The 14959-nt window shown below is 43.9% G+C and overlaps 1 protein-coding gene across 1 annotated transcript; it reads left to right on the top strand.

Moving 5' to 3' along the window:
• The first annotated feature begins 6418 nt into the window (after nt 1-6418).
• Nucleotides 6419-7972, top strand: LOC141631195 (uncharacterized). The gene has a single exon (XM_074443895.1). The coding sequence runs from the start codon at nt 6419-6421 to the stop codon at nt 7970-7972; it is 1554 nt and encodes a 517-aa protein (XP_074299996.1).
• The last annotated feature ends 6987 nt before the right edge of the window (nt 7973-14959 follow it).

Here is a 14959-nt window from a genome sequence, read left to right as displayed (position 1 = left end):
AAAGTGTTCCAAAATCAAAAAGGGCGAAACATTGAGGCTTACGTCGACGATGCTATTGTGAAAAGCAAGTCCGACAAATGAGCACCGGCCGATTTACACGAAACATTTTGTTCACTAAGGAAATACAAGATGAAGCTCAACCTAATGAAATGCAACTTCGGTGTCCGGGCAGGTAAATTCCTCGGTGTACTTGTCAGTGCCAGAGGCATCGATGCAAATCCAGACAAAATACAAGCAATCCTAGACCTGCCGGAACCGAGGAATCGAAAATAGGTTATGATGCTGACCGGGAGAATGGCGGCCCTAGCCCGTTTCATCTCTCGGTCAGCCGACAAGAGCACCCCATTCTTCAAAGTGTTGAAAGGGAATAAAGACTTCACTGGGGAGGAACGAGCACGGCTTTCAAGCAATCGAAAGCTCATCTTCGACTCTCCCAACTCTGTCCCAGGCGATCTTTGGGAGACGCTATATCCGTACATAGCGATTACCTCGGCCACCACGGTCGCCGTGATCATCGAGGAAGAAGACAAACAAAGAACACCCAATCTACTTTGTCGACCATACGTACTGTTGCCCGCCGAGAGAAATTACCCACTAATTGAAAAAGCGACCTTGCGCGTCGTCGTTTGCCACGAGGAAGTTAAAACCCTACTTCGACGCACACCCCGTGACGGTCCTAACCGATCAACCATTGGAGAAAGCTTTGGAAAAATTCGAACAATCCGGCAGGCTCATCAAATGGGCGGTGGAACTCTCTGGTTTCGGCATTCAGGACAAACCAAGGCCTTCGATAAAGGGGCAAGCACTTGCAGATTTTCTGGCCGAATGCACATATCAAGAAGAGCCAAACCCAGGCATATGGGAGGTTTACACCGACGGCTCCTCCACGACGAACACCTCAGGAGCCGGCATCCTTATCATCAGCCCAAACGGGGACGAGTTTAAGTACGCCTTGAAATTCACCTTCTCGGCCTCGAACAACGAATCCGAATACGAGGCGGTGATAACCGAGTCGAGCTAGCTAGGGTCTGCGGAGCGAAACACATTGTGTTGAAGACAGACTCACAGTTGGTTACTAACCAAATCAGAGGGGAGTTTGAGGCTCGGGACGACGGAATGGTAAGGTACCTAGAGAGGGTAAAGGCCGACATAGCGAAATTGAAATCTTTCCAAATCCAATGCGTTCCCATCCGAGAACAACCGGCCGACGCTCTCCAAACTTGCCACTCAACCATCAAGAATGTCACCAAACCGTCTTTGGTAGATATCCGAATGCGAAGAGCATCACCGAGACCGTCGGCATGGTGGGCAACATAGAGACCGAGACAACGTGGATGACTCCGATAATGAAATACAAACTTACAGGTGAATTGCCGGAGGACCGCAATCCCTCGGCCAAAATAAAAGGATCGCCGCCGTGTACTTGGTGTTCGAAGGGGAACCGTACAGAAGATCCGTAATAAGACCACTCTTGAAGTGTGTCGGTCCACCGACGCAGAATCGATGCATCGACAGAGATTCACGAAGGCATCTGTGGACACCACATGGGGGCAAGAACGCTAGCCCACAAAGCTCTCCGAGCCGGCTACTTCTGGCCCACCATGCTTCAAGATTCCGAACAAAGACCAAGAAGTGCACGAATCGTCGGATGCATGCCCCGGTGATACACGCTCCCTCCGGGACCTACAACCGTGTGCTTAGCCCCCTTCCTTTCGCACGCGGGGGATGGACATGCTAGGGCCGTTCCCAACGGCCTCCGGAGGAAGGAAGTTCTTGATCGTCGCCGTTGATTACTTCACCAAATGGGTTGAAGTCAGTAGCGATGCGGCGAAAACCACAAACGCGTCGAAAGGTAATCTGGGAAAATGTTATAACTCGCTTCGGATTACCCCAAGTTATGGTATTTGACCACGGCCGAGAGTTTTGGAGCGACCTGATAATGAACTGGTTAGAAGAGCTTGGCATCAAGTTTGCGTACTCCTCCGTCTGCCACCCACAGAGCAACGGGCAGGCGGAGGCAGCCAACAAAACAATCCTCAACGGTTTGAAGAAGACAGTCGAAGACCTTAAGGGAAGGTGGGCCGATGAACTACCCGGCGTCCTGTGGTCCCTTCGGACCACGGAGAAAGAAGCAACGGGGTACACCCCCTTCCACCTAGTCTACGGTTCCGGCGCGTCCCTACCAATTGAAGCAACGGTGCCAACATTCAGAACGGCTACCTTTAACCCAGTTGAAAACGAGGAAGGCCTGAAAGCCTCCCTAGACCTGGTCGAAGAAAGCCGAGATACAGCACGCCTCAACTTGGCCGTATATCAAAACCGGATGAAAAGAGCTTACAACCGAAGAGTCCATAAAAGGGACTTAAAAGTGGGAGACCTAGTCCTAAGGAAGTCGGCTGCCACCAACAAAGGAAATATTCATGGTAAATCGACGGCCAATCGGGAGGGTCCCTACAAAGTGGTCGAAGAGATGAGGCCGGGTACATACCGGCTGACAGACATGGGAGGTGTGCCTTTGATGAGCCATTGGAACACCGATAACTTAAGAAAATACTTTGTATAGCGGCGGAGGTGTCCAAACCCATTGTGGACACCCCAACGCACGATCATAACAAACAAATGAATCACCCAAGTTTTCCATCAAAGTGTTTGTCCCCTCCACAAATTGCCACCAGGCGGGCACTCAAAGAGAAGAATTGCTATCGAGCCATAACCCCGATTACCTCGGCCTTAGCCGAGAGCGACGGGGACACAATGACCGATACGCTAGAAGAATTGCTATCGAGCCATAACCCCGATTACCTCGGCCTTAGCCGAGAGCGACGGGGACACAATGACCGATACGCTAGAAGAATTGCTATCGAGCCATAACCCCGATTACCTCGGCCTTAGCCGAGAGCGACGACGATACAATGACCGATACGCTAGAAGAATTGCTATCGAGCCATAACCCCGATTACCTCGGCCTTAGCCGAGAGCGACGGGGATACAATGACCGATACGCTAGAAGAATTGCTATCGAGCCATAACCCCGATTACCTCGGCCTTAGCCGAGAGCGACGGGGACACAATGACCGATACGCTAGAAGAAATGCTAAAGACGTTACGCAGTTGAGATATGCATTCTAACTGACTCGGCCATGCCGACGGTAAAAACGAAGGCACTCAATTAATAACGCAAGAAGATAAGTAAAGGTTCGTGATCAAAGTCCCGGCCAAGCCGAGGACCAAAAAGATAAAACTTTATTCGTGCAGGGCTCGCCATGATCCGGGATAGACAGCCTCCCACCATCAGAAGGAGTCCTCTCATCCTCATCAGCATCGTCATCCTCATCCTCCCGTTCCTCCAAAATTGGTGGATCGACTACGGGAGAAGGAGACCTAGGGCCCCCAAACCTTATCGGGATGGCGTCTAGTATCCCCTCCCCATCAAGACGCGACGGGGAACCCTCCGGCGCAGAAGTGCTAGTTCCGGCGTCAGCAGAAGACATAATAGCAATAATTATTTAACAAAATAAAAAGTGAAGAAATTTGTTTGTTTACCTTGAAGAAAAACACTCGCCGGAGTAACAACTCTGAAAATTAGAAGACAAGGAAGCCCTTGAAAGTTTAGAGAGAAGAAAAATTTTGGAGAATGAAATTGGTGGCCAATTTCACGGGATAACTGCCCTATTTATAGGGAAAAGCCCATAAAGAAGGACCAATCAGAGAAAAGCCCATGAAGCGTCAACCAATCAGCATGCAGACACGTGTCGGACATGCAACCACGGGATGTCAATCGTTGCAACAGTTGGACGTCAATCAATGCAACAGTGACCAAGCGTCTTCAACACGCTCATTCATATCTCTCCGCCTATTCACCTTCCTCAACAAATTCCCAAGCATCTGTTCTCCGCCGGCCACTCGATCAACCAAGCTAGGTAGCGCCGGCCGGGGGCAATCAAAAACAACCGGCACACTCAACCCTGGTCTCGGCCAGCATCACTTTCTTTTCCACATCGGATGCCCTTTACACATCCATGTGGAGGGGGGATATGGTACGGCCTAAGAAAGACCAGGCCGAGGTAAAAGAAGCCGCCGCAGAAGAAGCCAATGCGAAAATTTTTACAAATTACTTGCGCGGAAATATACGCTCAAACGTACATCGGAGCCCATACCACGGCATAGACTACGCTGGGGGCAAATTGATGGGGCATATTCTGCACCGCTGACCAAGTCAACATATTGAGCAAGGTCAAAGATATCCACAGCAAGTCAACGGCTTAGACAAAGCCGCCGACCCCCCATCGGCTGTCGGCTGGGTCTCGGCATGGTAACTTGCCAGCCGGGACACATACCCGCGTACTCATATCCAAGACCCCTCGGCGGTGAGTCAACAGGGCCCGCCGGCCTGCCATAGGTCCCTCGGCCGAGGGGTAGATCAGTCTTTCCACCTGCTAGCCACTTGGCCACTTGGCCACTACGTGACAAAAGGTGAAAGTCTATAAATACTCCTCAACCTTCATTGAGGAAAGGATCCAGAACTGAACCTAAGAAACACTATTCATCTGGTATTATCTTCCTTATCTCTCTACAATATACATTCAGCCAAGTAACAACTTATCCCTTAAGTTTACTGACTTGAGCGTCGGAGTGAGTACGCTTGGCACAAAGCCAAGCCTTCAGTTCGTTCATTGTTGCAGGAGAGGCCGAGAGGAACAATTAAGGAAAGAAGGATTCAACCAAAGACGACATTCTACAAGCTACGAGTGGTAACGAATATCTGCTCTGGAATTACACCCGGAACACATATGATGATTATTTATCTATTTTAGAAATATCTTTTGTATTTATATAACTAAAGATAAACTTCATATAAATTAGAAAATTTACTAGTTTTAAACCCGTGCAAAATTGCACGGGTATGTATTTAGGACGGTATGAATGTTTTTGGATGAATATTTTATTTTTACATTTCTATTGTAATTATCTAATAGTTCTATATCAGTGATCTACATGTTTAATGTAGATCAGTGATCTAACTGGAAATGAACATTCTCGACGTTTGTTGAAGAGTAAATTTACTCGATAGCCTATCATTGTCACCTACCATTTTCGGTGTGTGCGGCTAGTAGTTAAGTTGCCGAGTTTTTAACTGTAAGTAAATACTCCGTCATGATTTTTTTAAAAAAATATATCGTACTCCCTCCAATTCACAATAAACTTCCCATTTCATTTTCGCACAAAAATTAAGGAAACACACTACCCCAACATATAATTAAATTTGGACCACACAAATACACTACCCCACCATACAATTAAATTTGGACCACAAAAACACCTACCAAAAAAAGGAAATAGAGAGGTTATTGTGAATAACCGAAAAAGGAAATAGGGAGGTTTATTGTGAATTGGAGGGAGTACTATCTAGTTTATAAAAAATTATGCCTGTAATTTATTCGAATTATATGTAATTCAATCCCGTAATTAAATATAAATCCTTCTCGTAATTATGTAATTTTATTGTTATTCAATTTTTTTGTAAAATTATGTAAATTCTATAATTTGTAATTAGTTTCATTTATTCCGATTTGTAATTCATACCGCTTATATGCCATTAATTTTATTTATTCGGAATGTATAAAATTATTCCATAGTATTATTTCATAGTATTTGTTCTAAGACAGAATTTGTCGCATGTTTGTATTGGCGGAATTCTGAAGAAATAAATACTTTGCACACTAACGGGTCCCAGCATAACATGAATTTTGTTTTTTAAAAAAAAGTTGTATTAATGACATGGCACGACCTGGATTGAGTATTGTCTTCTGAATTAATAAAGATAAGATTTGGTATACGACGTAGGAACCTAATTTAGATGCTAATCAATCATTATTACTAGTGAATACGAAGTATTGCTCTACCAGAGTACACTATAAAATGATTTATTGTTTTAATTATAAAGAGAGAAGAATGTTCATTGATTTCCCCATTTGTAGGATTGAAAATTCAAGCGAATTAAATATTACTCTATTTTTCCCAAAAAAATAGAGTAATATTGTTATCAATACATAAGGTTAATTGCATAGAAAGATATAGTTTTGTCCATAAAATGATTTGATTGGAGACATCACGCAAAAAATTGGGTACATCGTAGAGCAGTTGATTGAGTTCCATGTAGGTTCGCGTTATCTTTTCACACACAAAAAGAAATTATTAGGAGGATATTCCTTATTCCATATTATTGTTATATCTTTCCATATAATTAGCATATTGTTAGAGATACGATATCTTTGTATTGCTATTTAAGCCATGTAAGGGCTCTCAATAATATACACAATTCACCTTCTATCACGTTTAACATGGTATCGAGCCTGGTTAATTTTTCTTCAACCCTAATTCCAAATCTTTAACCACGAAAATTCTCAAATTCTCTCCAATGGCCGGCGATGAGATTCCCACGGCCCCGAAAATTGATTTCTCTAGCCCTTATTACCTAGGATCCCAGGATGTTCCTAGTGCTAAAATATCCAATATCATGCTCACGAAATACAATTATCAAGATTGGCAAAAATCGATGCGGATGTCGCTAAAATCCCGACGAAAATTCGGCTTCGTCTATGGCACCATTAAGAAACCTACTGACCCGACAACTCTCGACAATTGGGAGGTTGTTCACTGTACCCTTGTGCAATGGATTCGGAATACTATTGATCCGTCTCTATTGCCCTTAATTTCGTATGACGAGGATGCATCTGCACTTTGGGCGACGATAAAAGCTCGTTTTTCGGTCGTAGATGGTTCGTTAATTCACAGTCTTAAAACTCAACTCAAAAACTGCGTTCAAACCAAAGGTATGGACGTTACTACTTACTTTGGCAAATTACAATCTCTATGGGACGCTTTAATTGTTCATGAACCTCTGTTCGCGTGCAAATGCGGTGACTGCAAATGTGATATTGGGCGGGATGCAGTGAATCGTTTAGACAATGAAAGACTTCACCAATTTTTCATGGGATTAGATAGCACACTATACGGTAATATTCGTTCCCAACAACTTCAATTGGATCCTTTACCGAGCCTTAGTCGTGCCTATAATGTTGTCTTGCAAGAAGAAAGGTTGCGGGCAGAATCTATGCCTTCGGATACTAGTGATGTTGCTGCCTTCGCCGTCTCCTCTTCTCGCCCCTCTACGGATTGGTGTGCTCAGCGAGAGAGGGAGAGGGGAGAGCGGTTTCAGAAATTACTTTGTTCTTATTGTGAAACCCGTGGACATGACCTTTCCAACTGTTTCTTTAAGACTAATCGATTTCCTGAGTGGTGGGGAGATAGGCCACGTACTCTGTCTGAGTACCGACGCTACAAGGCTGGTTCACGTGGACAAAACTCGGGTTCTGGAACACCTGGTGGCACGGGTACAGGGACTGGCCGTGACAAGGATACCGTTCATGCTAACGCGGTGATGGGTCCTTCAGCACATTCTCTTCTCGACTCGGAGCGCCTCAGCGGTATGTGTAACTGGATTTTAGACACAGGAGCTTCCAATCATGTGACAGGAACTTTGTCATGTTTGGAAGACACCAAAAATATAAGTGGTCGTCCTGTGTGTTTACCGAATGGACAGGAAGTTCTCGCTACAATGACCGGATCGGTTTATATTAATGAATTCCTTATTCTAAATAATGTTCTTTATATTCCGAGTTTGAAATGCAATTTGATATCTATCTCGCAGCTCACATCCGACACTAACCTTTGCTTTGAATTTGCTAAATCCTCTTGTCTTATTCAGGACCGTTCCTTGAGGACGACGATTGGAGCTGGTGAGTTACGGGATGGACTGTTTTGGATTAGCGCGGGGACTAGGATTTCGGCTGTACATCACGTGTCGCAGCATGGTAGCTTCGATATTTGGCACCGGCGTCTTGGTCATCCGTCAGAGAAAGTAGTGAAGAGTATTCCTTCTCTTAGTAGTTTACATTCCAATAAGGATTAAATTTGTGATATTTGTCATTATGCCAAACAACATCGTCACAGTTTTTCTTCTAATAATAAGCGTGCTTCGGATTTGTTTGAATTGATTCATTGTGATTTATGGGGGTCCTATCGTGTTCCATCGTCATGTGGTGCCCGATATTTTTTTACCATCGTTGATGACTATTCCCGAGCCACATGGGTTTATTTACTTATTGATAAAACGGAAGTGACTGACATGTTTATGAGTTTTATTAATATGGTTGCAAATCAATATTCAAAAACCATCAAAACTGTCCGTAGTGACAATGGGACGGAATTTAATTGTATAGCCGGATATTTTTTCTCTCATGGGATTAAATTTGAGACCTCTTGCGTCGGCACGCCTCAACAAAATGGACGTGTCGAACGTAAAAATAGACATATTTTGAATGTGGCACGTGCCCTTCGCTTTCAAAGTAATCTTCCCACGTCATTTTGGGGTGAATGTGTTCTATCTGCCGCCTACTTAATAAACCGAACTCCGTCCTTATTATTAAATGGAAAAACTCCATTCGAATTCTTATTCGGGGAGCCACCATCGTACATGAATTTACGTGTTTTTGGCTGCTTGTGTTTCGGTCATAACCAAAATACTAAGGGTGACAAATTTGCTACAAGAGGGCGTAAGTGTATTTTTGTGGGTTATCCGTCGAATAAGAAAGGGTGGAAACTTTATGATCTCGAAACCAAGTCCTTCTTTGTCTCTCGTGATGTTGTCTTTCATGAAAATGAATTTCCTTTTGCTGCTACTGAGGCCGTGAGTACCATTCCTCCTCCTCCTGATTCTATTTTGACAGATGAACCTTTTAACGGGTCAAATGCGCTTGATATGGGCTCTTCCACGGACAGTGGCTCTACTACTAATACTTCTCCCGCTACTGCTGCTACTGATCATTCAGGCCAGGTGACACGTCTGTCGCGTACCTGTCAAAAATAACCAACTGGCCAACTAACTAATATAGCTAGGGAAGTCGGGTCGAATCCACAGAGAGGTAGGAATTTGTCGGCTGAACTCAAGTTCGTCTAAGTAACCAAATTGGGGTTTATAATTTGTGATTTCTAAACTAAAGAGAGCAAAGCAAAGAGAAATAAAGGAAAAAGGGATTTAACAAATAAAAGGGAATAGCTAAGACAAGCGGTTCACCACAATCGTCCGGTCGAGTAATCTAGGTCCCAGGTTAATGCAATACAGTCCAAGGGGTAGCGAACGTCACCTTTCGGTCCTTAATTCACCCTAAAGTGTAAACAGTTTAACTTTCGTCCTCGCTGCAATACTCTATTGCTCGCTACTAGTCTCCCCCTTCCAACCTTTCGGTCCAGGTCAAGGTCCACTAAGAATAAGGGTCTAATTGCGTCGACTCAATTAGGCAATTACAATTATATGTAGCATTTTAACAACATGGACGATACTAGCATTAACCCGGTAATTCGATTACTCTCCCTTCAAATCATGGGTCCCCTATAGTCTTAGCATGGGAAATTAGCTACTCATAATTATGGGGGTAACAATCATAATAACCAAACAATCAAAACTAAACATGATGACAAATATGGAAAGATGATTGAACGACTATAAATCAAGAGAAGAAAAGGAATTGAGAACAAATAAAAATGATTAAGAATTAAATGGATTGATAATACCGAAATTCGAGTAGCAAAGTAGTGAACAAAGATCCCAAGAACTGTCAAAAGTAACAGTGGAAATCTGCGTAGTGAAGGAGATAGGAGTAACGTAGTGTTCTCCTCAGTCTTATACTGTAAAAACATCTTAAACCTAACCCATGGACTGATTTTGAAAGGCCCATAAAAGATTAGGCAGAATTAAACTAGAAACACACGAGAAACCCCTCGATCGAGTAGAGAGACTACTCGATCGAACACCAAGTCACTCGATCGAGCTAGTGCATCCACTCGATCGAGCACTGCTGTGTGAACTTCCTCGATCGACTCCTCCAACCAGTCGATCGACCAGCATGGGTGCATGAAGCATTCGATCGAGCAGAGAGGCCACTCGATCGAGCTATATAAGTGCGTCAGGACTTGTGTTTCTCCCTTGCTCCGCTCATGCGCACTCTAGGTGTGAAATTCCTAAGCTCCGGCTCCCTATTTCCCATGAATGCATACAAATGGGACAATTAAGGCTCGTTTTAGCTTCTCTTCGGTCAATTCCTGCAAAATACAATAAACGGACCAAAGTAGAATATTCGGGGGTATTTGTAGCCAGATGCTACATAAAAAGCACAGAAATGCGTGTAAAAATGAGGTAAAAACCTTATATAAAAGACACGCATCAAATCTCCCCAAACCAAACCTTTGCTTGTCCCCAAGCAAATATGAATGCGACTAAGGGTGAACAATAGAACGGGACCAACGCATCAGCTACAAATCATCCATCAGAACCAATTTAATGCAACAAAATGACAAAGTAGCAGCCGAAAAGTGCAACCGAGTTAAATTAATATTTCAAGCTTATCAACCAGTCGACCTCGCGAGATTCAAAGATGTCGGACTCTCACGGGTCACTCGTCACTCAAAATCGGTACGGGGTGAGTATAAATGTGAAAGATAGGAAGAAGCAAGACACTCACCTAACTCGACCTATAAGAACATGCATGCAATTAACATGAATAGAGCCTCTACAACCGTACATAAGCATTCCAACCATACTAATGACCAAGACACGTGCCGAGGACTTACATTTGGGTTAGTGAGGTAATGGGTAGGAAAGGGCAAAAAGGAATTTGGATATGTGGGGTTAATAGCTAGGCTAGCAACAACGGATCCAAATATAGACTGCATCCCAACTTCGTACCCATTACAACAAGATGAAACGGTGCAAAACTATGCACTAAACTTCACAAATACCAAAAATCGTCAACTCCCCATAGGATATAAATAAGTCATGGGAGTGTGAAACAATGCACAATTCTCATTTTTTTTTTCTTTCAATTGAATTTTTCTTCTTTTCTTTCGAATTTTCTGTTTCTTTTTCCGCTTTCTTTTCTTTCTTTTCCGTTTCATTTTTTTTCACAATTCAACACATTTTTCTTTCTTTCCCCTTGATTCTTCCGCCAACTTCTGAAATCAGATGAAATAACCATATTGCAATAACACATTCCAAGAACTACTCGTTACTAGCTTAGCTAGGGTAGGAAATATTATAGAAAGTAGTTGATAGGACAAAAAGGCAATTTGGCTATGTGAGGCTCATGGGCAAAATGAAATAAGGGGAACCGCCTCTCCTAACACGTGTCACCATCCACAGACCGAATGCATACAGGTATTAAGAAGACTAGACTCATGCTTATGCAAATTGATGTTACATGTCTTAAAGAGAGTACTACTCACATCCTAAATGAAACCGGTCATGAAAGTCACCCGGTTTAATAAGCTCTAACCTCAGAATGTAGTGTAGCTTGCCGACATCAAGAATCAAGTCTATTCGTTCAGATAAGAGAGAAACAAAAACTCGTAGATTATGCACATAAACACGCCAGCTAAATGTCAAGAAAATGCAAGGCTCAAAATAAGGATTCAATGTAGCGTCAATGTTCAAACGTTCCGACTTAATTTAAACATGAAAATTTTGAAAATTTTTTTTTTTTAAATTTTATGATTTTTGGAATTAATTAAACAACAATGCATGCGGAAATAAATAAACGTGCAAGCAAAAATGCAAGAAACATGCGGAACACGAGATATGGATGCATACCTCCCCAAACCAAACCGTACAATGCCCTCATTGTACCAAAAATAGGGAAAGAAATGCAAACTAGAAGGGAAAGGAGAAGTGGAGTCGGGAAACTTACAAGACGTCATATAGCGGGACCTCCCCAAACCGACCATGAACATGGGAGGTCAAAGAAAGTCAACGGCGGCCTTGCGGACGTAAAAACAATGGTGGAAGTCATAACTCGCTCGATCGACCTCCCGGAACAAACTCGATCGAGTGAACCGTGTATGGGAAGGGTTCGATCGAATGACAAGCCACTCGATCGAGTAAGCCTTGTTATGGATCTGGTCGATCGAGGACAACATCCCTCGATCGAGTGGCGGCCGCGTCGGTCGAAGCGCTCGATCGAGCTCAAAACCCTTCGATCGACCACTTTTAGCACCGCAAAGGACGCATGGAAGCAAGGAAAATACAGAAATTGTTCCAAGCAGCGTCTAAATGTTAACTTAAAGTTTAAAGGGAAGCAATTAACGGAAAAACAAATAGTTCAGCAAAAACACAAATAAAACTGTCCGGGCTGCCTCCCGGAGAGCGCTGGTTTAAGAGGTCCCGCACGACCTTTCTGGTATCAAGTTACTGGCGCGTCGAGCTCGTCGAAGTGCAAAACTTCAACAGGCTTGTCCGCTTCACTCGCCTCATAGTAATGCTTCACATATTGGCCATTCACCTTGAATCTATGGCCCTCTGAATCTTCAAGCTCTACGGATCCAAATTTGGTAACACCCGTCACCGTGTATGGACCAGTCCACCTGGACTTCAGCTTGCCAGGAAATAGTCTCAACCGGGCATTGAACAAAGAACACCTTTTGCCCCACATGGAACTCCCGAGGTAAGATTCTCTTGTCGTGCCATCTCTTCGTCTTTTCCTTGTAGATGCGCGAATCGTCATAGGCATTGAGCCTAAATTCTTCTAATTCATCTAGCTGCAAAAGACGATTCGACCACACGCTTTTTAGGATCATAATTAAGCTCACGAATTGCCCACCAGGCCTTACATTCCAGCTCAACAGGTAAGTGACACGATTTTCCATAAACTAACCTATAAGGTGATGCACCAATTGGTGTCTTAAAGGCAGTTCTATAGGCCCATAACGTGTCATCTAGCTTAAGACTCCAGTCTTTCCGTGACTTAGAAACTACTTTAGACAAGATCTCTTTCAGTTCACGATTAGAGACCTCTACCTGACCACTAGTTTGGGGATGATACCCCAAACCACGCCGGTGTTGGACACCAACTCTAGACAGTATGGAAGTGAGTTTCTTTTCTTTAAAATGCATTCCTCCGTCACTAATGACGACCCTAGGGACACCAAAACGGGGAAATATGATCTTTTTGAACATTTTAATCACGGTCTTACCGTCGCAATGAGGTGAAGCAATCGCTTCAACCCACTTTGACACATAGTCTACAGCTACTAAGATGTACCTGTTACCTTTACTGGATGGGAACGGTCCTTGGAAATCAATGCCCCAGACATCGAAAACCTCAACCTCTAGGATGCCGTTTTGTGGCATCTCATGTCTCTTCGAAATGTTCCCTGATCGTTGGCAAGCATCACAAGCTGAAACAAAAGACTTGGCGTCGAAACAAAGAAGGCCAAGTAAAGCCGACCGAAGTACCTTAGCCACGGTGCGCGATGGACCGTGGTGACCACCATATGAAGAGGAGTGACAGCCTTCCAGGACTATTTTGGTCTCCCACTGCGGAATACACCGTCTGTAGAGACCGTCTGCACATTCCTTAAACAAGTAAGGGTCGTCCCAGAAGTACTGCTTAGCGTTATAAAGAAAACGCTTCTTTTGCTGATGAGAAAGGTCAGGCGGCAGCTTGCCACTGACAACGAAGTTAGCTATATCTGCATACCAAGGTTCCTGGTCAACAATAGACGACACAAAAGCAATTAGACTATCGTCAGGAAAAGAATCATCAATGGGTAAAGAGTCTTCCCCTTCTTGTCGCATCAGCCGCGACAAGTGATCAGCTACAACGTTCTCAGCTCCTTTCTTATCTTTGATCTGCAAATCAAACTCCTGGAGGAGGAGTATCCACCTCAGTAGCCGTGGTTTTGCCTCCTTCTTAGCGAGGAGGTGCCTCAGAGCTGCATGGTCAGTAAAAACAGTAACTTCTGACCCAACTAAATAAGTACGAAACTTTTCTAAGGCATAAACTACACTAACGCTCCTTCTCGGTGGTAGTGTACTTCACTTGAGCCTCATCCAGAGTTCGGCTCGCATAGTAAATAGCACTCAAGGCCTTGTCTTTCCTCCGGCCAAGCACCGCTCCTAGTGCGTAGTCACTCGCGTCACACATGATCTCGAACGCAAGTCCCGGTTGGGGGGGTATGATCGGCGCGGAGACTAAGGCCTCGCTTAACTGTTAAAAGCGAAAGACAAGCATCGATGAACACAAAAGGGGCATCTTTAAGCAACAGTTGTGTAAGTGGTTTAGCAATTTTGGAGAAATCCTTGATGAACCGGCGATAAAAACCGGCGTGACCAAGGAAGCTCCTAACCCCCTTAACATTAACAGGAGGCGGTAATTGTTGAATCACTTCCACCTTTGCTTTGTCAACTTCTATTCCCCTATCAGAAACCAAGTGCCCTAGGACAACTCCCTCGTTGACCATGAAGTGGCACTTCTCCCATTCAAAGACAAGGTTAACCTCAATACAAATACGCAACACTTTCTCAAGGTTAGACAGACAATCGGAAAAATCACTTCCATATACACCAAGTCATCCATAAAAACTTCCATGATAGACTCAATATACTCTAAAAATATCCCCATCATACACCTTTGGAAGGTGGCAGGGGCATTACACAAACCAAAAGGCATTCGGCGATACGCAAAACGCCCTTAGGACAAGTAAATGTAGTCTTGGCCTCGATCATCTGGTGGATAGGGATCTGAAAGAACCCTGAATACCCGTCTAAATAGCAGAAAAATTTGTGGTAAGCTAACCTTTCTACCATTTGATCAATAAAAGGAAGGGGAAAGTGATCTTTCTTGGTGGCGGCATTTAGCCGTCTGTAATCTATGCACATCCGCCAACCAGCATACTATTCGAGTAGGTATTAATTCATTCTTCTCATTCTTAACTACGGTTGTCCCTCCTTTTTCGGGACCACCCGTATCGGACTTACCCATTTAGAATTACCGACAGAATAAATAATACCGCATCCAACACTTCATTACCTCACCCGTCACGACATCCTCCATCTTCCTGGTTCAAA

The sequence above is a fragment of the Silene latifolia genome, chromosome Y (assembly GCF_048544455.1).
Source record: "Silene latifolia isolate original U9 population chromosome Y, ASM4854445v1, whole genome shotgun sequence".
Classification (NCBI taxonomy): Eukaryota; Viridiplantae; Streptophyta; class Magnoliopsida; order Caryophyllales; family Caryophyllaceae; genus Silene; species Silene latifolia.
Note: the sequence above shows the minus strand (reverse complement) of the source record. Positions and strands in the feature narration are given on the sequence as shown.

Bases quoted from the DNA above. Each gene is read 5' to 3' on its own strand.
- LOC141631195 (XM_074443895.1), top strand. From the start codon at position 6,419: ATGGCCGGCGATGAGATTCCCACGGCCCCGAAAATTGATTTCTCTAGC.